The 21,331-nt window shown below is 53.2% G+C and overlaps 8 protein-coding genes across 8 annotated transcripts; 4 read left to right on the top strand and 4 right to left on the bottom strand.

Annotated features, from left to right (window-relative positions):
• Window positions 1-1,675: 1,675 nt before the first annotated feature.
• On the top strand, window positions 1,676-4,730 carry BZA70DRAFT_289445 (uncharacterized protein; the record flags this gene model as incomplete). Its single annotated transcript, XM_064914114.1, has 2 exons — window positions 1,676-1,810; window positions 1,896-4,730. 2 exons carry the CDS (start codon window positions 1,676-1,678, stop codon window positions 4,728-4,730), a joined length of 2,970 nt encoding a protein of 989 aa, XP_064768557.1.
• Window positions 4,731-5,267: 537 nt separating this feature from the next.
• On the bottom strand, window positions 5,268-7,073 carry BZA70DRAFT_289444 (uncharacterized protein; the record flags this gene model as incomplete). Its single annotated transcript, XM_064914113.1, has 5 exons — window positions 5,268-5,630; window positions 5,694-6,417; window positions 6,481-6,734; window positions 6,826-6,905; window positions 6,974-7,073. The coding sequence occupies 5 exons, from the start codon at window positions 7,071-7,073 to the stop codon at window positions 5,268-5,270; spliced, it is 1,521 nt and encodes a 506-aa protein (XP_064768556.1).
• A 546-nt stretch (window positions 7,074-7,619) lies between these two features.
• Window positions 7,620-8,575, bottom strand: BZA70DRAFT_278321 (40S ribosomal protein S24). Its single transcript, XM_064912582.1, has 4 exons — window positions 8,497-8,575; window positions 8,393-8,421; window positions 7,906-8,213; window positions 7,620-7,837 (listed from the first exon to the last, which is right to left on the bottom strand). The coding sequence occupies exons 1-4, from the start codon at window positions 8,497-8,499 to the stop codon at window positions 7,782-7,784; spliced, it is 396 nt and encodes a 131-aa protein (XP_064768555.1). The 5' UTR covers window positions 8,500-8,575; the 3' UTR covers window positions 7,620-7,781.
• An 812-nt stretch (window positions 8,576-9,387) lies between these two features.
• BZA70DRAFT_278319 (hydroxymethylglutaryl-coenzyme A synthase C terminal-domain-containing protein) lies at window positions 9,388-11,226 on the top strand. Its single transcript, XM_064912581.1, has 3 exons — window positions 9,388-9,544; window positions 9,618-9,720; window positions 9,781-11,226. Exons 1-3 carry the CDS (start codon window positions 9,488-9,490, stop codon window positions 10,965-10,967), a joined length of 1,347 nt encoding a protein of 448 aa, XP_064768554.1. The 5' UTR covers window positions 9,388-9,487; the 3' UTR covers window positions 10,968-11,226.
• On the bottom strand, window positions 11,227-12,352 carry BZA70DRAFT_278318 (uncharacterized protein). The gene has a single exon (XM_064912580.1). It carries the CDS (start codon window positions 12,180-12,182, stop codon window positions 11,253-11,255), a length of 930 nt encoding a protein of 309 aa, XP_064768553.1. The 5' UTR covers window positions 12,183-12,352; the 3' UTR covers window positions 11,227-11,252.
• Window positions 12,353-13,866, top strand: BZA70DRAFT_278316 (homoserine dehydrogenase-domain-containing protein). Its single transcript, XM_064912579.1, has 4 exons — window positions 12,353-12,471; window positions 12,527-13,439; window positions 13,499-13,603; window positions 13,658-13,866. The coding sequence occupies exons 1-4, from the start codon at window positions 12,441-12,443 to the stop codon at window positions 13,728-13,730; spliced, it is 1,122 nt and encodes a 373-aa protein (XP_064768552.1). The 5' UTR covers window positions 12,353-12,440; the 3' UTR covers window positions 13,731-13,866.
• BZA70DRAFT_278314 (putative acetyl-CoA hydrolase Ach1) lies at window positions 13,867-15,793 on the bottom strand. The gene is made up of 2 exons (XM_064912578.1): window positions 15,553-15,793; window positions 13,867-15,364 (listed from the first exon to the last, which is right to left on the bottom strand). Exons 1-2 carry the CDS (start codon window positions 15,700-15,702, stop codon window positions 13,949-13,951), a joined length of 1,566 nt encoding a protein of 521 aa, XP_064768551.1. The 5' UTR covers window positions 15,703-15,793; the 3' UTR covers window positions 13,867-13,948.
• Window positions 15,794-18,414: 2,621 nt separating this feature from the next.
• Window positions 18,415-21,099, top strand: BZA70DRAFT_161304 (transketolase). Its single transcript, XM_064909786.1, has 4 exons — window positions 18,415-18,516; window positions 18,583-18,685; window positions 18,743-18,885; window positions 18,939-21,099. The coding sequence occupies exons 2-4, from the start codon at window positions 18,588-18,590 to the stop codon at window positions 20,636-20,638; spliced, it is 1,941 nt and encodes a 646-aa protein (XP_064768550.1). The 5' UTR covers window positions 18,415-18,516; window positions 18,583-18,587; the 3' UTR covers window positions 20,639-21,099.
• The last annotated feature ends 232 nt before the right edge of the window (window positions 21,100-21,331 follow it).

The raw sequence follows: 21,331 nt of genomic DNA, 5'->3' as shown, positions 1-21,331 counted from the left end.
ACACGGCATGATGCGGGGGAATAGTCCACGGCAGGGCGGAGAGGATTTGATTTTCTGTATTTTGACCGACTGGTGTACTCTGACTGAAATATTGACTTTTAAGCAAGCCACTTGCCAGTAAGACAGACAAAAATAGCTGCCTTTGATGTCTTATTCTACCTTGGCAATATAAATAAAGAAAGAACAATTGAGGAGGATTTTTTTCACTTTTTCATATGCTACGAGGAAACTGTGGATATCACAGCTGGGTGTTGGAGGAGTAACTGTTATCGAGACAATAAATCATCAAAAGACGATATCAACAACCACAACGAAGGGCATATAGGATGATGGCTACAAACCTTTTTTTTTTTTTACATTCATTTAACTTGCCGTATTGGCGCATATTCGGCAAGTGTGGTCCATCCGCAGCTGCATGCCGCGAGTGCCTAATGTGTATATAAATCGCGTCCGAAGCGCAAAGCGCCTGCGAAAGCGGTTGACCGAGGCGACGAAGGAAAAGAGCAAACAGAAAACAGGAGGATATCTGAGTGGTATTTATGTTTTTGTTTTGTTTGCCCTCGCACATCCCCGAAGATGGGATCTGCTAGGGTCTCAGGGTCCGCAGGATAAACAACAGTCCAGCTGCAGTTTGACGTATCCTGGCTGCTGGGCTGCGAGCAGTCCAGGCGAGCGAGCGAGCAAAGCAGCGAACCCCGGCAAACTGCGAACAGACCACCTCGACCGCTCGGTCGACTCTCGATCGTAAAATTACCTCGAGGGAGATGCAGAGGCTATTACAAAGTAATGGAGCAAAGGCTAAATATCAGTGCACAATACGCTTTGGCTAGGCAGTAGATCCTGAACCCTCTTTTGTTTGTGTTTATTGTGGTTTCGATGGTCAGAGTTTGCGATATCAGCTCGTCTGCTATTACACGAGACAGGACTCTGATGAGCAGTCTTTCTTCACAGGACTGCGATCAGTCTTCCAACAAAGACAGGCATCTACCATCAACCGCACAAAATATCTGAAGAGACCGAAAGCAGCTGTAGTTCAGGCAACGTCCAAAATGCTCAAATACACACGTGCCGCGGCTCACCCATACCAAACTTCCGTATTGAGCCGAATGTAAACAAATCAAGATTGGCGCGCATTCCCACGTCTCCCAAAGAAGCAGACGTCCAAGTCGTCGTACCTCTCGAGTCACCTGCGGAAAGCGAGAATCAGCAGGAAAAAGCAGCAGAAAAATCCAAATCGCGGGCTGGTGGCGCTTCATTGAGTCAGCTCGCGCACGATCGGCCGACTTATTCCACTTGTCAGGTCGGTCGACTTTGGGCCTTAAGTTTTTTTCCTCTGTCTTTGCTCCGCAGGTGGGTCTTCTCTGGGAAACGGAAAAACAAACACCGCGCCCGTCGGCAGACTGCCTGATTCCCTTCTTTCCTTCTCTTCGTCGTGGTTTTTCTTGTCTTGTCGGTCTCTTCCTTGCGCAATCTGTCCTTTCTGCTCCGTACACATTGTCTCTGTAAGTGTGACGAGTGCCGTTAAGCGGAACTTTAGCCTCGTGTTTATTCCATGGCTGTTTATTTTGATGCACTCTATACTAACCGACCTTCTCTTCCATCCCAGCTCTCGCCCTCTTCCCTGTCTGCTGCCCCCCCTCCGCCCCGCCCCTCCCTTCTCGGACAGGAGCCTGCGATGTCTCGTGTCGACGATGACGACGGGCCGGACCCGCAGACAATGCTCGCGCGCATACAGTCGCTGGAGAATCGAGCGTCCATGTTGCATGAAGAGAATGTTGCCGTCTTTGAGACCAACAAAGAGCTCTACAAGGTAAGCTACCGATCTTCCCTACCAGTGCAGATGCCAGTTTGAAGTGCTCCAGTGACTGACTTTTACTGTTATTTTCAATGCGCAGAGAATCCAAGAGCTCAACTCTAGCTTGATTGCATCCGAGAGTCTAGTCGAGAGACTGCTCAACTCCAGTAAAGAGGACTCTGACGATAATGCAATCGACGAGCGGCAAGACCGTCATCGCCCGCCTCCAATAATCACCTCATCAACTCGCGTACACAGCCGTCATCACCACTCCCGCCACCAAGACGGCTACGACTCCCATAGACACCATTCCCCACTGTCTCCCGACGCCCCTCCATCTCTCTCTACTCCGTTCCGACCTGCTAGAATGGGCAGTTCTGGAAGCGTCACCAGCAGACTCAACCGATTTGAGATCTTGCTGGACGAATTCTGCTCCGAATTTGACGCATCAGACGACGATTCGACCAGCAGTATACGAAGTGTAGGCGGCGCTCGTTTTTCGATCCACCTCGACAACCGTTCTCAATCGCGGCCAGGACAGCGACTACAGAAATCACGAACGCTCAGCCCACCCAACGTACTTCGTGAGATCGGACAGCAGCACGGACCGACTTCGCCCCACGAAGTCCGCAAGATTAAGCGGAATATGAGCAGTCGTCTGCGGTCACCAGGCTGTCTTGAACTCTCACTGAGTGCGGCGCTCGACCAGTCTTTCGCGGCGACCGCGCCTAGTTCTGATTCTGCACGAACTATACAGCAGCGACGGGCCGATTCGCGTCGTCGACGAAGCCGATATGTCTCGGAGAAGAGACTGCTTCCAGTGGCCCCCGCCGAGCCGCGCACACCACGCACTCCACAGACTGCTATGTTCACTGATGCTTATCGGCATAGAGGAGAATTTTCTCCGGATTACCAGTACGACTACAGTGATTCGTATTTCGGGGGGATCCATCACCGCCGCGAATCATCCATGTATTCTAGCGAGCATGAGAAGAACAGATCGATCGCGGCGGTCTTGGAGTCTTGCGCTACAGAGTCTATTTCTACATTTCTCGAGACAGAACGCCATGACATGCCGCCGATGACCACATTCAGCGACAATGACGCAGACACACATGATTCGTTTACAGAAAGGCCCCGCAATCATATGATTGAGCAGCAGTCTTTGGAAGAGCAGCGTCAAGAGCTATTGCGCAAATACAATTTCACCTCAGACGAGGATTTTTACAAGGATTTGCGACTTCCATACCAGTCGCGTGGCGCCACGACCCCGATGCAAAAGATGAAATCGACCGAGTTTGGCTCGCCTCAGCAGCAGCGAAATCTTCGTGCGGGGAAATCGATGCCTGCGCTGAGAAGGCAGACGTCTGCTTTGACTTTGCTCTCAAAGGAAGGAATGAGCCCACCGTTTGCAATCCCGACTAGCGTCGCGTCAACTTCGTTGAGCAAGTCACCGGAAGAGACATCGGCTTTGCTCGAGGCATCTCCTGCTACGGGATTACTGTGTAAATTGCCCTCAAATGCTGCTACAGAGTCTCGGTCGGTATCGGCTGCGATGCTAGAGTCGATGAAGAAGTACAACGACAAACAGCTACAGAAAACTGTGTCTTCGTCTTTAAAATCCGCGCAGCTGGTTGAGCGAGATGGCATCTTGAGGTCCGTGGTAGGATCGCGTCCACAAGAGACCAGCGAGGATGGACCTCCGAATGCGTGGTCTACCCCAAGGCGTCCTTTGAGAAGCGTATCTTCTTACATCTGGGATGCAATCTGGCGAGTTCCTAGTCCAGGAGAGCAGAAGCGACGGAAGGTGCGCAGGGTGCGATCTCAGTTTGATCAGATTGGGCGGCCACCTGTGCCACCTCTGCCGACCGGCGATCCTGAGACACTTGCCAACCGGATCGAGAGCTTGACTGTTGCAGCGGCTGAGAGATCAGCGTCTGTGTCGTATACGCCTTCAGAAGTGAAGTCTGAAGAGGTTTTCGATGAAAGCAGATCGGAACGTGCTGTGGAGGCTGAGTCTTCGGAGCGTGAAATCCAACAAGAAGAAGCCGAAGCAGCGGATCCATCTGATGAAACATCTATCTACGAGCACGAATCGGAGCCCATTGATCATTTTGATCATCCCGTCAGTCCTAGATCACCTGCCCGGACTTGTGAGGAAGAGATAGCCGAGCCTGAAGTGGATCTAGCTCCCGCTGAAGAAGAGCACTGGGATATTGAGGATTCTCAAAAAGCGCCAGATGAAGCAGACGAGATACCAAATGTCACGCAACAATGCGACAGCGATGTGACCGAAGGAACTATAAGCGCTGCATACTCATTCGGTTTCAGTGCAGGCGAGGAGACGAGTACTTGCACGTCGCCGACGGTGTCAGATGCAGGGTTTGACGCAAACAAGTCCGCATCAGCACGTCCGTCGCTGTCTAAGCGTGCCTCCTGGATGCTGTTCCCCTCTGTGTTGTCACCTACTACAGAGTCTCCTACCTCCGAAGTCCCAGTACCTGCGGTTGATGAAAGTAAAGTCTCTCATATCTTTGGATGGAGAAACCCTTTCAAGAAGCGGGTGATTTCGGAGGACTATATTTCATTCCCGACGTTTTCTGGCAGCGCAAGCAGCCATAATGGCAGCATCAGGTTCAAAGCCGGCACGACGCCCACCATCTCTCCCGCGACGAGCACTCCACCTTCGTCGGTGGGCATGCTCTCGCAGCACGGCGCATGGTCTAGTTTCGGCAGCATCACGAACGTAGCCTTGTCTGCCAACAAGCTATGCAATCCGCACTCGATCATCGACGAGCTGAACGCCTACCGCGCGCATGTGTCTAATCAAAGAGCTTCCACAATCAACAATACTCAAGACGGCGTCGAATGCACGACGATCGACGAACGGGCACTTCAGGAAGCGCTGAGCAGTCAGGAGTTCCAGTACACATAATCTGTCGCACGACCACATTCAGTCTTCTTTACCTTATCATTTCTTTGTTTGGCATTCGGCTGCTTTTGCATTTATAATTTCAATTCTCCTGTTTTATGCATTTGGTTTTCTCGGCTGTTTTCTATATTTGTATTTAATTTTTTGTTTCAACTGGGTGTAGCGACGCATACCGATTTTCTTCTAAAGCCGGTTATCTTTTCTTTTCTTTATATCATTTCATTTCCCTCTTCTCATTTCTTCCTCTGATGATGCTTTTCTCTTTCACGACGTATACGAACTTTTTCCTTTTCATCTATTCATTCTCATTTAATGACTTTATATTTCTTATGTGGTGGAGGTAATGCGCTATGCCTGGTTGATATCTTTTATATATTATGCATACGTTGTGTATGAGTTTATGAGTCTCATATACAACTCAAAAAAGTTTTGATAAATATAATATACTTCTTCTCACTTTCACGACAGGAATTTTTACTCGTCCTGTCTGCATTCGTACATGTCGGCAAATCATGCCCTCACTGTAGATTCTCAGTCGCTCTAGTTTTTCTCGTTGTCTAGTTCGTCAACGTTGCTGAAATACGCGGGGGCCTGCTCATATGTCCGACGAGGCCCCTCAATCGGCTGCAACCTGCTCCCAACAGCCTCGTTATACGTCGGTAAGCTGCTAGCGCCCGCCGCCCCGGTGGATCCGGGTGTAGACGACGAAGCTGTGGTAGGGCGTTTATTGAGCTGCGGAGGACCGTAGTCTGGCATCTCGTCGACGACGGCCGAGGTTTGCTTGTGTAGACTGCTCGTGGCTTTTGTGTACGGGTTCTGCATCTCGTTTTGGACTGCTTGCAATAGGGCCGGGGGTGGTCTGATGCCTGACCAGACCTGGACTGGGAAGCCGAGTTGGATTAACTAGAACGTTTCTGTTAGCATTGCGAAGAAATACAGGGGAGGGAGATATTTTGGAAGGGTTACCTCATGTGTACCGCGCTGACCGTGGGACAGTTCCACAATCACCTCGAGCGCGTAACTCCGCTCGACATTACAAATCTTAAACGTGGGCGGCACAGTATTTGGCAAAAACAGCCCGTGCGTGATCTTGCGCTGATCAAACTCGGCCTCATACATGCCCGGCTGCGGATTCGTCATCGCGCCAAAGGGAAGCTTGAGATTCTGCAAATTGACGACGGGCAGCGAGAGCACGCTGGTCTGCGACTCGGCGCCGACGCGCGCGGTGGTGGTTATTATCAACGTCACGGCAAGCGAGTGCATGTACATCTCGACGTCGAGATGGGTCTGCGACGAGACTAGCAGGCGGAGGTCGATGGGTTCGGATGGTACGATGATTCGGGGCTCGGGCATCCGCGCTTCTAGATAAAACTCGGGGCCTTGCTGATTGATAAAGTCCTTGCCTTCTCTTGGAGTGGAACCACCGCCCATCATAGACGCAAAGAATCCGCGCTTTTTCTTGGCTTGACCGTTGCCTGCTGCAGGACTACTTCCGGCACCGGAGCGGAGACCTAGATGAGATCGCGAGACAGCAGTGTATGGGAAGCGGTGTTTGCGACGGGCGTAGAATGTTTCGATCTCGCCGGGTGCAGGACGGGGAGGCTCGATTGGAAGGAAGATGAACGGGAGATATTCTCGCATGTTCATTTTGTAAAATGCGCTCTTCTTGACAGTGACTTTGAAGAAGTATCTAAAATGGAAAGTCGTGATATGTTAGCAGCTGTACATGCTACTGCAAGAGAGTTTTACATACTTGATCGTCGCCAGCTCTGTATCAGTACACGACGGCGGCAAAGTGGTAGTAATATGAGTCTGCGCTTCGCCGCTCTCAGTCAGCTTGGCAATGAAGTTCTTCTTGTCGGTGCAGTCATTATTGATCGGAATCCGAAACTCGAACGGATACTGGTACCGACCGGGCGCAAGCGTAAACCCGTCTCGTCCGGTCCCGCCGGCGTCTAGTTTTCGAATGTCTTCGGGAGGGAAAAGGATCTCTGTTACGTAGAGAAGCTAGAGTGCAAACGAATCAGATATGATCTGGTTAGCCAGAGTTCTTCCGTGAGCAAATCAAGATTTTCAGAGGTGTAGATCGAGATGGTACCTTGTGACTCTCTGAGACTATCTTTGTTTTTGTACGATTTCCGCGACGCTTTTGAACTCTCAGAGTGGTCTTCGAGACACCTACATACAAACCACACTGTCAGAATCCGATAAGCATTAATGACGAAGGAATGCGGAAACATAGCTACCTTCCATCTTGATCTCGATATTTGCAAGAGACTCTTCGGACTGAAGATTTAGATCGACCCTACCGACGACGATATCGAGGTTGGTGAGCGTCTCGCTCATCCGTTTGTCGACTGCATTCGTCAAATCAAAGACATATCGATTAGCACATTTCCTTCTCCCAGTAGATTCAGCAGGATTCAGCAACAAGCCACGGCCACGCATCGACCGCGCCAGATCTTTCACATACGTATTATCTGTACTGTATTTGGCATTTTCGAAACAGGGATCAGGTCGACGCAATCTTGCGAGAAGGAGATGCGCAAGTTCGGGGTTGATATACTGCGAGCACCTACATGTGCCTGCACTGCCTCGTGCGGCGCTGGTTGCTTGCATTGCTTACAAGTGACGGTATTGTACGCTACTCACATCTGGTGCTGCGCAGAGTGTTCTATAATCAAATAGAGCAGGGTATTTTGTTAGAATAGCTAATAAGTAGCTAGTAATACTATAAGTAAGCAGAAGAACATCTCCCTAATCTGTGCTGATGAAATTTACGCTGTCTCGGTACTGCAACTACGTCAGATCTCTTGAAGAAGACCCTCATAGTATCAATAGTATGCTCGTAATATCAATAGTCTGTTTAAACGCAGCCATTCTAGAGCGCACATCTTCTTACAACTATCAGGGTCTACAGGGCACATTGAATATGTTGTCATGAAATGAAGCAATTAAGCATGTTCAATACATAGTAGATACAAGAATTCTTTTAGACACTCAAACAAAGCCGCAATAAATAATAAAATCCAAACACTTTTTTGAGACCTAAATCTAGTTCGCCGTCCGCTTGGCAGCTCTCTTGCCGGTTCCCCGAGTCTTCTTGTCGCCTGAATAATGAAAAACCTGTTAGCATTCTGCTGCACTCCTTGAAGAATTCTACTGAGCCGGCACTTACGGTTCTTCTTCTGCTTTCTCTGCTGTCTGCTGGCCTTCTCGACCTTGGTGGCCTGTCCGATTCTGACGAGACGGTAGGCAGGCTCGAACTTCTTCAAGTCGTCGACGGAGTCGTAGATAAGAGCGAAACCAGTGGACTTGCCGCCACCGAACTGGGTGCGGAAACCAAAGACGGAGACGGCGTCCTTCTCGGTCTTGTAGAGAGTGGCGAGACGCTCCCGGAGCTCGTCCTTGGAAACGTTGGCGCGGGTGGGGTGGAGGACGTCAACAACCATCTGGCGACGGGCCAAGAGGGCGTTTCGGAGGAACCTGATTTCAAAAAAACAATATCAGCACACCGAACCATCAAATCGACCATCAAACTTCTCGATCTTTCGCAGAGTCCTCCTTTTTTCCCGTCGGATGTGATGGATCTCGCATGGGTGAAGTTGAGTCGTTGAAAGAAGAGGAATGATCAGGTCGTCCGACATCGTGGGAAGGGTCCTTACTTTCTTGTGCGGATAGTGACGGAGTCGCTCTGCATAATAATATTGTTAACAGCTAATTCAAATGAAGAGGATAGACGTCTTTCAAGAGATTCTCATTCACATACCATTTTGTCGATGTTGTCGTGAGGACAGTTGATGCTGTTGTTCGTAAGTCGACGTAGGCAGAGACAGTCAACGACCCTCACCTCGAAATGCGTCGTGCACTTTGCCCGCCTGGCGCTGAAACGAAAAGACAGTCACACTTAGGAGCGTGTGTAGGGTTGTGCCCTACCGCAGCCGCAGATGTGGCGGCGCCAAGATATCACGTGTAGTCACATGATGCAAGGGCGATGCGGATGGACGCGATGTTTATTTTGGCTCTGACAGCTGAGATAGTGAAATAGCGCAGGAGCAGAAGCAGCAATTGCTGCTCAATCATGCTCGTCAAGTAGGGTGACAATCAATAACTATTCGCTAGCTGAATAATGCAATCGCAGAATAACAATACTCCTCACTAAATCTGTCGACACTTTCTATAAACCACAGATCTCGAACCCGGATACGATCACGAGCAACCCGAGGCAATTCGGACTCAGCCCTGCGCGCGCGGTCTGAGAACTGCGCACACTCAACAGTCTGAGATCTGCGCTCGCGCGTGGCTCTGAGCACGCTTCGGCCTGATAATCTATGACCGAAACTCCTGATCCGGCCCTGGACGTGGCAAACAGGGCAGAGAGGAGAGCAGCTCTTTAGTGAATATCAATCCAGCAGACTACATCTTGTCCAACCGGCTCTTGTCCAGCTTTTCCATCGCCGCCGCCGCCGTCTGCTCTCTTCTTTGGGCTGAACTTGGGCTGAACCGGTAATCCGCTTAAAGTTCTGGCTCCCGGAAGAATCAGTTATCAGCCGCACACTAACCGCATCGGGTAAGTTCCTCCGAGCCTAATCCCGGGTCCCAAGCAAATCTCAACGACAATCGACGCGTCTCGAGATCGCGCTTGATAGACGGCCTCGCTATTTAAATAAAACCTCCTCGCCGGTTCTCTTCCTCTTCCTCGTCGCCTGCCTGCCCGCTTCTCCTTATCTTATCTTATCTTCCCCGTCTCTGCCCTAGCAATGTCTCGTCCTGCGAACGTCGGCATCAAAGCCATCGAAATCTACTTCCCTAACCAGGTATGTGCTGTTGCTGTCGCTGCTTGTTTACCCCTCCCCTCTCTGTCACCTCACCGCCTAACTCTCCCTACAGTGCGTCGAGCAATCCGAACTCGAAAAGTTCGATGGCGTCCCCGCCGGCAAGTACACCATCGGCCTCGGCCAGACCAAGATGGCCTTCCCCGACGACCGTGAAGGTGCGCTCCCTCCTCTCTTCTCTCCTATCTCACTCCTGCTAACACTCGGTGTAAATCCAGACATCTACTCCATGACCCTCACCGTCCTCTCCTCGCTCATCAAGAAGTACAGCATCGACACCGCCAACATCGGCCGCCTCGAGGTCGGCACCGAGACCCTGCTTGACAAGTCAAAGTCCGTCAAGTCCGTCCTCATGCAGCTCTTCGGCGACAACGCTGACATCGAGGGCATCGACACCGTCAACGCCTGCTACGGTGGCACCAACGCTCTCTTCAACTCTGTCAACTGGATCGAGTCCTCCTCCTGGGACGGCCGCGACGCCATCGTCGTCGCCGGTGATATCGCGCTCTACGCCAAGGGCGCTGCTCGTCCCACCGGTGGCGCGGGTGCCGTTGCTATGCTCATCGGACCTGACGCTCCCATTGTTCTCGACCCCGTCCACGGATCGTTCATGCAGCACGCCTATGACTTTTACAAGCCCGACTTCACCAGCGAGTATCCCTATGTTGACGGTCACTTCTCGCTCAGCTGCTACACGCGCGCTCTCGACAGCGCTTACCAGACCTACTCCAAGAAGGCCCAGAAGAAGACTCTTTCTCAGCTCAATGGACACGTCCCCACTGGCATCGACAGATTCTCTTATGCTGTCTTCCACTCCCCTACCTGCAAGCTCGTGACCAAGTCGTACGCCCGTCTTCTCTACAACGACTTCCTCCTCGACCCTGCCTCGTTCCCCTACGAGGTCCCCGAGGAGGTCAAGGCTGTCGAGTACGAGGCCTCGCTGACCGACAAGTCCGTCGAGAAGTTCTTCCTGGGCATCGCCAAGAAGCTCATCCAGGAGCGCCTCGTGCCTTCCATCACCGGTCCCACCATGTGCGGCAACATGTACACCGCCAGCGTCTACTCGTCGCTCGTCTCGCTCATCTCGAACGTCGAGCCCGAGAAGCTTCTCAACACCCGTGTTGCCGCGTTCTCGTACGGCTCCGGTCTCGCTTCGTCTTTCTACTCCTTTGTCGTCAAGGGCGACACTACCGAGATGCGCGAGAAGCTCAACTTCCTCGAGCGTCTCGAGAACCGCAAGACGCTCTCGCCCGAGGATTACGAGAAGTACATCGAGCTTCGCGAGAAGGCCCATCAGAAGAAGGAGTACACTCCCGAGGGCAAGCTCGACGACATCTTGCCTGGTACCTACTACCTGACCAAGATCGACGACCGTTACCGTCGCGAGTACGCCGTCAAGGCGTAAGAGCGTCTATTTGTTCCTCCCGCTCTCTCATCTAATCTGTTCTCAGCTTTTGTTTTATCTGTGTTTATTGTTCTTCTCATGGGTCTAATGTTCAAATAGAGTCTCTAGTGTTTGCTTTGCCCCGCGTTTGAAAATATTTCGCTGGCTCATGGGATTGGTGATTGGAGTTTATCGTTTGTGTATATATAGTTTGTACCACTACTGTGAGTTAACTGGCCCCAGAGACCAAATATCAAAATGTAATTGCATCTTTTCAATCTAAACTTTTCATTGCTACATACCTATTTAATCCCTCCATTTCTTCTTCGTAGCTTTTGGCGTAGCTGACTCTTTTGCTTCCTGTAATCGTTTACTGTTCGTCCGCTTCCTCCACATCGTCGACAATTTACTCACACTCTGACTGAAATCCACATGTATCCTACTGTCATCAATCAACGCCCCCTGCATACGCACATACGCATTCTCGCAATCCTTGCTATTCTCATACTCAATAAACCCGTACTGCAAAGACTTTCCCGTCTTTGGATCCTTGATAATCTCACAGCTCAGAATCTTGCCGCACTGCGAAAAAAACGTCTGCAGATCCTCGTCCTCGGTGATCGGGTTCAACTTGCAGATGAAAAGCACGTTCTCGGGAGGCTTGACCTCCGCGTACGGAAGATCGCCGAGGATCTCGAGCGTGAGGGCTTGCGAGCGGGCGTCGCGCTCCCGGCGCTCGCGTTCTTTGCGCTCTTCCTCGGTTTCGTCTTCGTCGCCTTCATCTTTGTTTGCTGCGTCTTCGTCGTCGTCGTCCTCGACTATGATATTCCGCTCGAGATCCTGGATTTCTGGAGGTAATTTGGACCCCGAGGAAGAAGGCCAAGCTCGGTCACTTTGCTCATTCCGCGATGAACTCCCATACGACCGATCATCTCTATACCTCCTCGCGTCTCTATCCCTCTCACCAACCCTCCGATCCTGCGACGATCTAGGCTTCTCCACCCGATCCCTCGAGTCAACTCTATGCCGTCTATGCTCTCTATCATCAGACCTGCGAGCCGACGACGAACTGTGGTGGTGCCGGTGATGCTGCTGCGATCGCGAATCGCCAGACCGGTGGCTACCACTGCCGCTGCTGCTGTGGTGGTGTCGATGATGATGATGGTGCCGATGCTCACGACTCCCGCTTCTCTCGTCATCCCGCCGCGAATGCGTGCTTCTCTCAGGCGAACTCATCTCACTTCCTACCCTTTACTTTTGCGCTGGGCTTATGTTCTGCTGAAACCACAACTTGTTCCCAGCAGTCAGTTTTGCGCGTAAACGTAATTCACGTGATTCACGTCACGTGAACTTTGGCGATGAGATAATGGAGGGCAAGAAAAAAAGGCTGGAGAGGAAAGTATAGACTATAATTGCAAGTGCATTTGTCTATAATTCTGTTCAGTTGACTTTTTACAGTCCTTTGCTTGAAGAAATTAAAAACATACATTAGAAATGGTTCGCTCGGTTAATGTCGCTATCGTTGGTACGAGAAGAATCGTGTGTGTAGTAGTCGTCCGCTCTGGCTAACCATCACGCAGGCGCCGGTCTCGTTGGCTCCGCCTTCATCAACCAACTTCAATCCCTGCGTTCGCACGCGATAACCTACAACGTGATCCTGATCGCGCGCTCGACCAAGGCTCTGGTCTCCAAGTCCTACGCGCCCCTCCCGCTCGCCAATTGGTCGCAGGACCTGGCCGCGAGCTCGCCGGCGTCGGGCCTGTCGCCGGGCGACCTGGCCGCGTACCTCGAGAAGAGCCCGTTGCCGGTGATTCTGGTCGACAACACGTCTTCGGACGCGCTCGCGAAAGTGTACCCCGTGTTTCTCTCGCAGGGGGTGTCGATCGCGACGCCAAACAAGAAGGCGTTCTCGTCCGAGCTCGGGCTGTGGAACTCGCTCTTTAGCTCGGCGGCCAACTTCGCCGCGGAGCCCAAGGGCAAAGGATTTTTGTACCACGAGGCCACTGTCGGCGCCGGTCTGCCTGTGATCTCGACGATCAAGGACCTGGTCGCGACCGGCGACGAGGTCGTCAAGGTCGAGGGCATCGTCAGCGGCACGCTCTCCTACATCTTCAACGAGTTCTCCACCCTCTCTGGCGGCGCGCCCGTCAACTTCTCCGACGTCGTCAACAAGGCCAAGGAGCTGGGCTACACCGAGCCCGATCCGCGCGAAGACCTCAACGGCCTCGACGTCGCGCGCAAGCTGACCATTCTCGCGCGCCTCGCGGGGCTCGACGTGCAGTCCGCGACCTCGTTCCCCGTGCAGTCGTTGATCCCGCGGCCGCTCGAGGAGATCGAGGCCGTGTCGGAGTTCATGGCAAAGTTGCCGGAGTATGATGGCAAGATGGAGGAGACGCGCGCAAAGGCGGCCGAGGAGGGCAAGGTCCTGCGGTTCGTTGGCAAGATCGACTTGAGCGGCGAGTCGGCGCAGAAGGTTAAGGTCGGCATTGAGAAGTGAGTCTAGTGTTGAGAAGTTGGATATGCGGAGGACATGACATTAATCTGGTGTTTAGGTACGATGCCGCGCACCCGTTTGCGTCGCTCAAGGGCTCTGATAACGTCATTGCGTTCTACACCAAGCGCTACGGCAAGAACCCCCTGATCATCCAGGGCGCCGGGTATGTTTCCTGAATCATATTCTCCCAGATATTGAAACTAACAGATTCTGACAGTGCCGGATCTGAGGTCACCGCCATGGGCGTTCTCGGCGACGTCTTGAAGATCGCTGAGCGTGTCGCCAAATGACTTGCCGACGAATCCGATTCGATCAAAGCTGCGTTTCGTAGCCGGTTGTAATATTGACCAAACTACGAATTAAGGAGATGATGATGGATGATATATCTTTGTCAACCTTTTATTGTATATAAATGCAACAACAAAAACTCAAGACAGAACAAAAAAAGGTGGTAGATTAAATTACATGAAATGAGTGAATATGTAGATCTGTTCAGCGGACAGATAGCTTAGTCCCAGCTCTCCAACTTCATGGTGCCCTTCTCCTGCAGGTTAATATGCATCTTGAACGCGTCCTTGAGGATATGCGGCTCATGGAGCGAACCAGTCTTGATAGCCAAGCTCTCGGCGCGGTCGAGGTAGTCGGTCAGGATAGGCTTGTATTCGGGGTGCGCGGTCTTGCTGATGATGACGCGCGCGCGCTCACGAGGAGACAGACCGCGCAGGTCAGCGAGACCCTGCTCGGTGACGACGACATCGAGATCGTGCTCGGTCTGGTCGACGTGGGTCGCAAAGGGGACGATGCACGACAGTCCGTGCGGGTCGACCTTGGACGGGCGCGACGAGGGCGTGTGCATGACCGACAGCTTGGCGTTACGCAAAAAGTCGGCGGAGCCGCCGAGACCGTTGAGCATGCGCGAGCCCATGACGTTGGTGGAGTTTGCGTGCGCGTAGATGTCGACCTCGACAGGGGTGTTCATGGCGATCACGCCGAGACGGCGGATGATCTCGGGCGCGTTGGAGATCTGCTGCGAGCGCAGGAGGAGCTTCTTGGAGTACTCGTCCCAGTTCTCGAAGAAGCGCTCGAAACCCTCGGGCGAGAGACGGATGGAGGTCGCGGTGGCAAAGTCGAGGTTGCCAGAGTCGAAGAAGTCGAGGAACGAGTCCTGCAAGACCTCGGTCCAGACAGTCAGGTTCTTGAACGACGCGCCCGCGAGACCCTCGACGACGGCGTTGGCGATGTTGCCGATGCCGGACTGCAGAGGGTGCAGGTTCTCGGGCATGCGGCCCATCTTGACCTCATGCTCGAGGAACTCGACGAGGTGGCCGGCGATCGCCTGCGAGACGGCGTCGGCAGGGGTGTTGGGACCGACGAGCTCGGCGTAGTCGGACTCGACGACGCCGACGACCTTGTCAAAGTCAATTGGGATGTAGGGAAGACCGTTGCGCTGGGCGGCGTCCTCGACCATGAAGGGCTTGCGGTAGGGCGGGTGCTCGGGGACCATGACGTCGTGGAGACCCTCGAACGAGGGAAGCTTGGTGTTGACCTCGACGATGATCTTCTCGGCCATCATGAGCAGCTCGGGAGTGGCGCCGACGGACGCACCGGGGATGAGAGCGCCGTCCTCGGTGATGGCGGTGGCCTCGACGATGGCGACGTCGATGGTCGGCTTGGCCTTCTTGAGCGTGTAGTATCCGTAAGTGAGATCCTGGGGCCACATCGAGAGATGCTTGTCGAAGAAGGTCATGTGGCCGGTGTTGATAGCGCGGGAGATGCGCTTGCCGACCTGATGCGGCGAGCGACTCTCAATCATGTCGAGCTCAGCCCATTTTCCCTCAATCGGATCGGGGCACGAGGCGCCGACGAAGAGGTTGAAGCGGAGCTGTCCCTGGAGGTTGTTCTTCTCGACGTGTTCTTGGAGGGCCTGGGAAGGGAGGAGGTTAGTTGAGTGCGGGCAGATGGGCGATAGCAGCACAAATAGGATTATGCAATCTGCGTCTGTGCAGCACAAAAGATAACCAAGACTTTTGTTGAGAAGCTGCTCGACGATGCAATTGAGCTGGGAGGGAGGGAAAGAGACAATCGCAAAAAGAGAGAGAGGGAGAGACGTACGATAGGCACAGCCTTGGGTCCACCGACGCCGGTGAAGCCAGACATACCGATGTAATCGCCGGTCTTGAAGACGGGAATCAGATCTTCGGCCTTACGGAGCTTTGTGAAGAAGCGCGGGTCACGCACGCGCGACTTGAGGATGGCAGACATGGTTGCGGATAAGGAATACGATGCTAGATTCACGCGTAGAGAAGAACAGCAGCTAACCAAGCAAGCTTCGGGAGCGACGAGAGAGAGATTGCGGGTGCCAGGCGCATTGGGGTTGATATAAAATTGTTCGGAGGTGCGCGCGGCGTGGGCGGCATCGACACGTGACCTGGGATGGCGGCGTGACCTGCGCTTGTTTTGGAGCGCTCGTCGGGAAAAGCGGTGCCGGTAGCCGGGCCTCGACGAGGACCCCCTGACATCATCGACACCGTCAGAAGACCGCGTGGCAGAGCCCGGATGCGCGCAAGAACAGGCTTCTTTTGCCTTGTCTTCCGCGGGGTTTCCACGCGCGGAAGCACCACCAGGCGTCGCGGGCGCGGAGAGGAGGGCACCGTGCGGACGACCCCAGAACACGGCAGGCGGGGTGGCCCCCCCCCCCACCACGGCGATGGCTTCCCAGTTGGTCGAGCTAAGCGCGGCCACCGCTCGGGGCGCAAGAAGCCAGCGAGCAAAGGCCGAAAGAAAGCAGTCGCGCGCGGACAAGCGGAAGACCTGCGGTTCTGCGTATGCCCTGATTGGTCCCCGTGATGGCGGGGCCCCAGACGAAGGCAGCCAATGAGCGTGCGGTGGTGTAGATGCTCTGCAGTGCCTGGCGGAAGCAGCGGATCGAGAGGAGAACGAATGACGTCGACACCACGAACTGTTAGTAAGAATAAGATGACGAGGAATATTCACAGCAGTGCTCTTATTGCACTCTACCTAAAGAAGTTACAAACACATATCAAAATATTAAAAGGCTCCTGACTTCCATCTCGTTCTTATCGGCCTCGAGCATTAACGCCGACCGTGCGGCGTGCGCCTGCTCTTCGTCACCCCGGAAAATCTTTGTTGCAGCGCGGAACGTGGCCGCTGGTTTATCTTTATCTTGTGGAATAGAGTCAAATCTGGTGGTAGGGCGGAGAGACTGTATCTGCAAGCGACACAGTAGCCGCTGGAGCCGGCGTAGCGGTCGATGGTCTGCATGTGGAGATGCAAAGTAGACCGGGGTATCGAGTGCCGCTTGCACCGCGGGGTCAGACTATTCACTACAGCTTCTTCACGGTTCTGGAAGTAGTCCGCCTGCTCCTGTTTATCCGATCTGACAGCGACACCACCGTCGTCGGGCAACCCAGGATGCCCCGCCGCACTGCGCCGTCAGTGTGGAAGTGGTCTCGGGGGTCTGGACCCTCCGTTGCGCTATTATAAAGTCTCGTTGCCTTCTGACTGTTGGGGTGAATATGCTGAATATGATCCACCACGAGCAAGAACACAGTGCAGTCTATTCATCAAAGCAGATCAGACATTCTATCGATGCTCCTCATCCTGAACCACTGGTATCTCTACCCGCTACACTAATCAGATCTACCTTACACGAATCAACCATACCACTCTCCTCCCAACACCATATTCACCAACACAGAGGTCCGGTTACTACGAGATCCAAACGACGAGACACGATGGTTGATGGCTGCGTTCTTGCAGCTATTCTTGCAACTGTTCCTGTTCGGCATACCAAACTCGAGTCTGTTGGTGCTTGTGATAGTAAATCTTTGTTTTAGAATCCGTTCGTTGATGCTGATGATGGTATACTCTGTTTATAGAATCTATCGGTACGAGTTGGAGTACCGTGAGGTTTCCGACACACTCGACGCGGGACTAACATGGGAGTGCAGGGTTTGCTGATAGTAAGCGTTTCAGCAATTGTCGCCAGTTCTAACAGATTTCTGGGATTAATAGATTCAGATTATGCGGATTGTGAGCATAAAGCAGGTGCTTGTTTGACGGATATCTGAGATGAACAGAAAAGCTGATACCAGTAGCCAGCTGACGATACCCACCTTCTATACCAACACGATATGGCGATTTGTGGAGGAAGAAGACTAATCAGGATATTCTCAATACGATTAATAGCGAGAGACGACAGTCAGGGTTGAGGGTATAAAGTTGTAAGTAGATGATAAATCAGAGAGTAATTAGATGATAAATCAAACAGCTTATAACCAAGAACGAAGCAATGTGTAGAAATAATTGGACGCTCATGAGAATAATAGGCAAACCATTAAACCTACCCCATCAACGGTTAAAACAGAGACGGTTCGGGTTTGCCTGCAGTCCACCCCACGCCCTGCTGCCTGTCCTCGAAGGCCGGTGATATACCCGACACGCTCGGTCCCAGTTCCCGGGAGGTAGAAGTAGAGAGCGGGTGGTTGAGTAGAATATCAGAAAACAGCATCTCAAGACCAATTGCTGCAATACTCTTCTCTACAAGATAAAACACACACACAACAGCCAGCAGCAGACGGCTATGGGACCCCCATCGCGACAGTTCAGGCAGAGGCCATGCAACCGGCTCGAGTGGAGATCGACAGCGGCCTGGTGCACGCCGAGATGCGGCATAAACGCACAGCCGCGCGGCCGTCGCCTCTCCGCCGGGCGTCTCCAGCCCGAGCAGCACCTTCTCTTCCTCGTCCTCTTCTTCTTCCTCTTCTTCTTCGCTCCCTGCTGCTTCTCCCTCTCTCTAGCCTCAATTGCCCTCTACTCCATTCACCATGTCTCCCTCGTTCGATAAGGTCGACACCCTCGCCGTCAACACCATCCGTCTTCTTGCGGTTCGTATCTCTATCTTCCTGTCGATCCGGCAATCCTCCGCATTGACGGCCTCCGCTGCTACCGCCAGCGCAATTGCTGCTTTCTCCTCATTGTTTTCGACAGTTTACTGATCAATTGCTCTTATACAGGTTGATGCTACCATCAAGGCCAACTCCGGTCACCCGGGTGGTATGTTCCTGCTGCTTTCTGCTGCTGCTTATCTGCTCTCAACCAAGATCTAACACTACGTTCTAGCCCCCATGGGTCTTGCTCCCCTCGCACACGTCATCTACAACAAGTTCATGACCTTCAACCCCAAGAACCCCAGCTTCTTCAACAGAGACCGATTCGTTCTCTCGTAGGTTATCCTCTCCAATTAGTCCGGGCCTGTTCGGGTACTAACTCTCACCTCTAGCAACGGCCACGGATGCATGCTTCTGTACGCCCTCCTCCACCTCTATGGATACCCCTTGTCCATGGATGACTTGAAGAACTTCAGACAGCTCGGCTCCAAGACCCCCGGTCACCCCGAGGCTGCTGACACCCCCGGTGTCGAGGGTAAGTCAATTCTATTTCAGAATGCGAAGAAGTTAATATACTAACAGTCATAGTCACCACCGGTCCTCTCGGACAGGGTGTTTCCAACGCCGTCGGTCTCGCCATGGCCCAGGCCCACTTCGCCGCCCGCTTCAACAAGCCCGGCTACGATCTCTTCACCAACTACACCTATGCGATCATGGGTGACGGTTGCGTGATGGAGGGTGTTGCCTCCGAGGCTTCGTCTGCCGCTGGTCACTTGCAGCTCGGCAACCTCATCGTTTTCTACGATGACAACCATATCTCGATTGACGGTGACACCGCCCAGGCTCTTACCGAGGACGTGCTCAAGAAGTACGAGGCCTACGGCTGGCAGACTCTCTGGGTCAAGGACGGTGACAACGACCTTGCCGGAATTGCCGCTGCTATCGAGGAGGCCAAGGCCTGCAAGAACAAGCCCACTCTCATCAAGGTCACCACCACCATCGGTTTCGGCTCCAAGCTCCAGGGAACCCACGGTGTCCACGGTAACCCCTTGAAGAAGGACGATGCCGCTCACGTCAAGGAGCTGTTTGGCTTCAACCCCGAGGAGTCGTTCGTTGTCCCCCAGGAGGTCTACGACCTCTGCGGCAAGCCCGCTGCTGCCGGTGCTGCTGCGGAGGAGGAGTGGAACCAGCTTTTGGAGAAGTACACTGCCGAGTACCCCGAGCTCGCTGCGGATCTCAAGAACAGAATTGCTGGCAAGCTTCCCGAGGGATGGGAGAAGGCCCTCCCCGTGTACACTCCCGCCGACCCCGCTATTGCGTCGCGTAAGCTCTCCGAGACTGTGCTCAACGCTATCTGCGAGACCGTTCCCCAGCTCATTGGTGGATCTGCCGATTTGACTGGCTCGAACTTCACTCGCTGGAAGGAGGCCGTCGACTTCCAGCCCCCCTCGACTGGATTCGGCGACTACGCCGGCCGTTACATCCGTTATGGTGTCCGTGAGCACGGTATGGGTGCGATGATGAACGGTCTTGCTGCGTACGGTGGATTGATTCCCTTTGGAGGTACTTTCTTGAACTTTGTTTCGTACGCTGCCGGAGCCGTGAGACTGTCTGCTTTGTCTGAGGTCCCCGTTATCTGGGTTGCTACCCACGACTCGATCGGTCTCGGTGAGGACGGTCCCACGCATCAGCCTATTGAGACTCTTGCGCACTTCCGTGCTACTCCCAACATCATGGTGTGGCGCCCTGCTGACGGAAACGAGTGCTCTGCTGCTTACCTTGTGTCGATGACCTCCAAGCACACTCCCTCGATCCTCGCTCTTTCCCGCCAGAACCTTCCCCAGTTGGAGGGCTCGACTATCGAGAAGGCGTCGAAGGGAGGCTACGTCTTGAAGGAGAACGCCGAGGCTGACGTGACTCTTGTCGCTACCGGATCCGAGGTCGGTCTGTCGCTTGACGCGACCAAGATCCTCGAGTCCAAGGGCTACAAGACGCGTCTTGTGTCGCTTCCGGACTGGCACACGTTCGACAAGCAGTCGCTCGAGTACAAGCTGTCTGTGTTCCCCGACGGCCACCCGATCATGTCTGTCGAGGTGATGACCACTCTCGGATGGCAGAAGTACTCGCACGAGCAGTTCGGAATCAACACTTTCGGCGCGTCGGGCCCGTACTTGCAGGTGTACAAGAAGTTTGGCTTCACGCCCGAGGGCATTGCCGAGCGCGCGGAGAAGACGATTGAGGCTTACAAGGGCACGTCGCCGCGCTCGCCGATCAAGCGGGCGTTCTAAGCGCCAGGACACATTAGATGATCGCTGAGCGACGGTGTGTGCTGATGAGGATGCTGTGCTATGCTATGCTATGCTATATAAAAAGAGGTTGATAATGTTGAATATATTTTACAATCATGTGTACTGTAGTGAACTGTAGTTGGGCCGAGATCAGTAGTAGAAGAGTAGAAGAGTAACAGCTCCGAGCCCTAGCACACTCCAACCCGGCCCCGCCCCTGCCCGGGTCAGTAAAGCAAGCACACAGCCGGGTCGGGTCAACCGAGCAAAGTCCGATTGGGGTAGCGGGAAAGTCTACTAAAGTTTTGTGTTATTTAGGAGCCGGAGCCGGGATCGAGGCCGGGTTCATTTGAGCGAAAAGAGGTGGGAGAAACGCACAGGTCAGTTGAGCGCAGGCATCGGCCCGGAGGAGTTGTTGTTTATAGTAGAAGATGTTGTTGTTGTTGTTGTTGTAGTATTTGTATTTGTAGTTGTATTTGTAGTTGTAGTTATAAAGAAGAGAGAAAGAAAGAAGAAGACTCACCCCGGATTTTCGGCCGATCAAAAGCAGATTTTATTTATTTTTCATTTTCCCGTCGGTTGCGGGCGCGCGAACGGACTCAATCATCGGCCCGTGACAAGACTCAGCTCAGCTCAACTCAGTCGGTCTCTTCCGCCTCTTCTTCTTCTTGTTTGTCGATGGCTCACGGCTTTCTT

The sequence above is a fragment of the Myxozyma melibiosi genome, assembly GCF_037950935.1.
Source record: "Myxozyma melibiosi strain Phaff 52-87 chromosome Unknown BZA70scaffold_5, whole genome shotgun sequence".
NCBI lineage: Eukaryota > Fungi > Ascomycota > Lipomycetes > Lipomycetales > Lipomycetaceae > Myxozyma > Myxozyma melibiosi.
The sequence above is the reverse complement of the archived record's forward strand: the minus strand, read 5'-3'. Positions and strand labels throughout refer to the sequence as shown.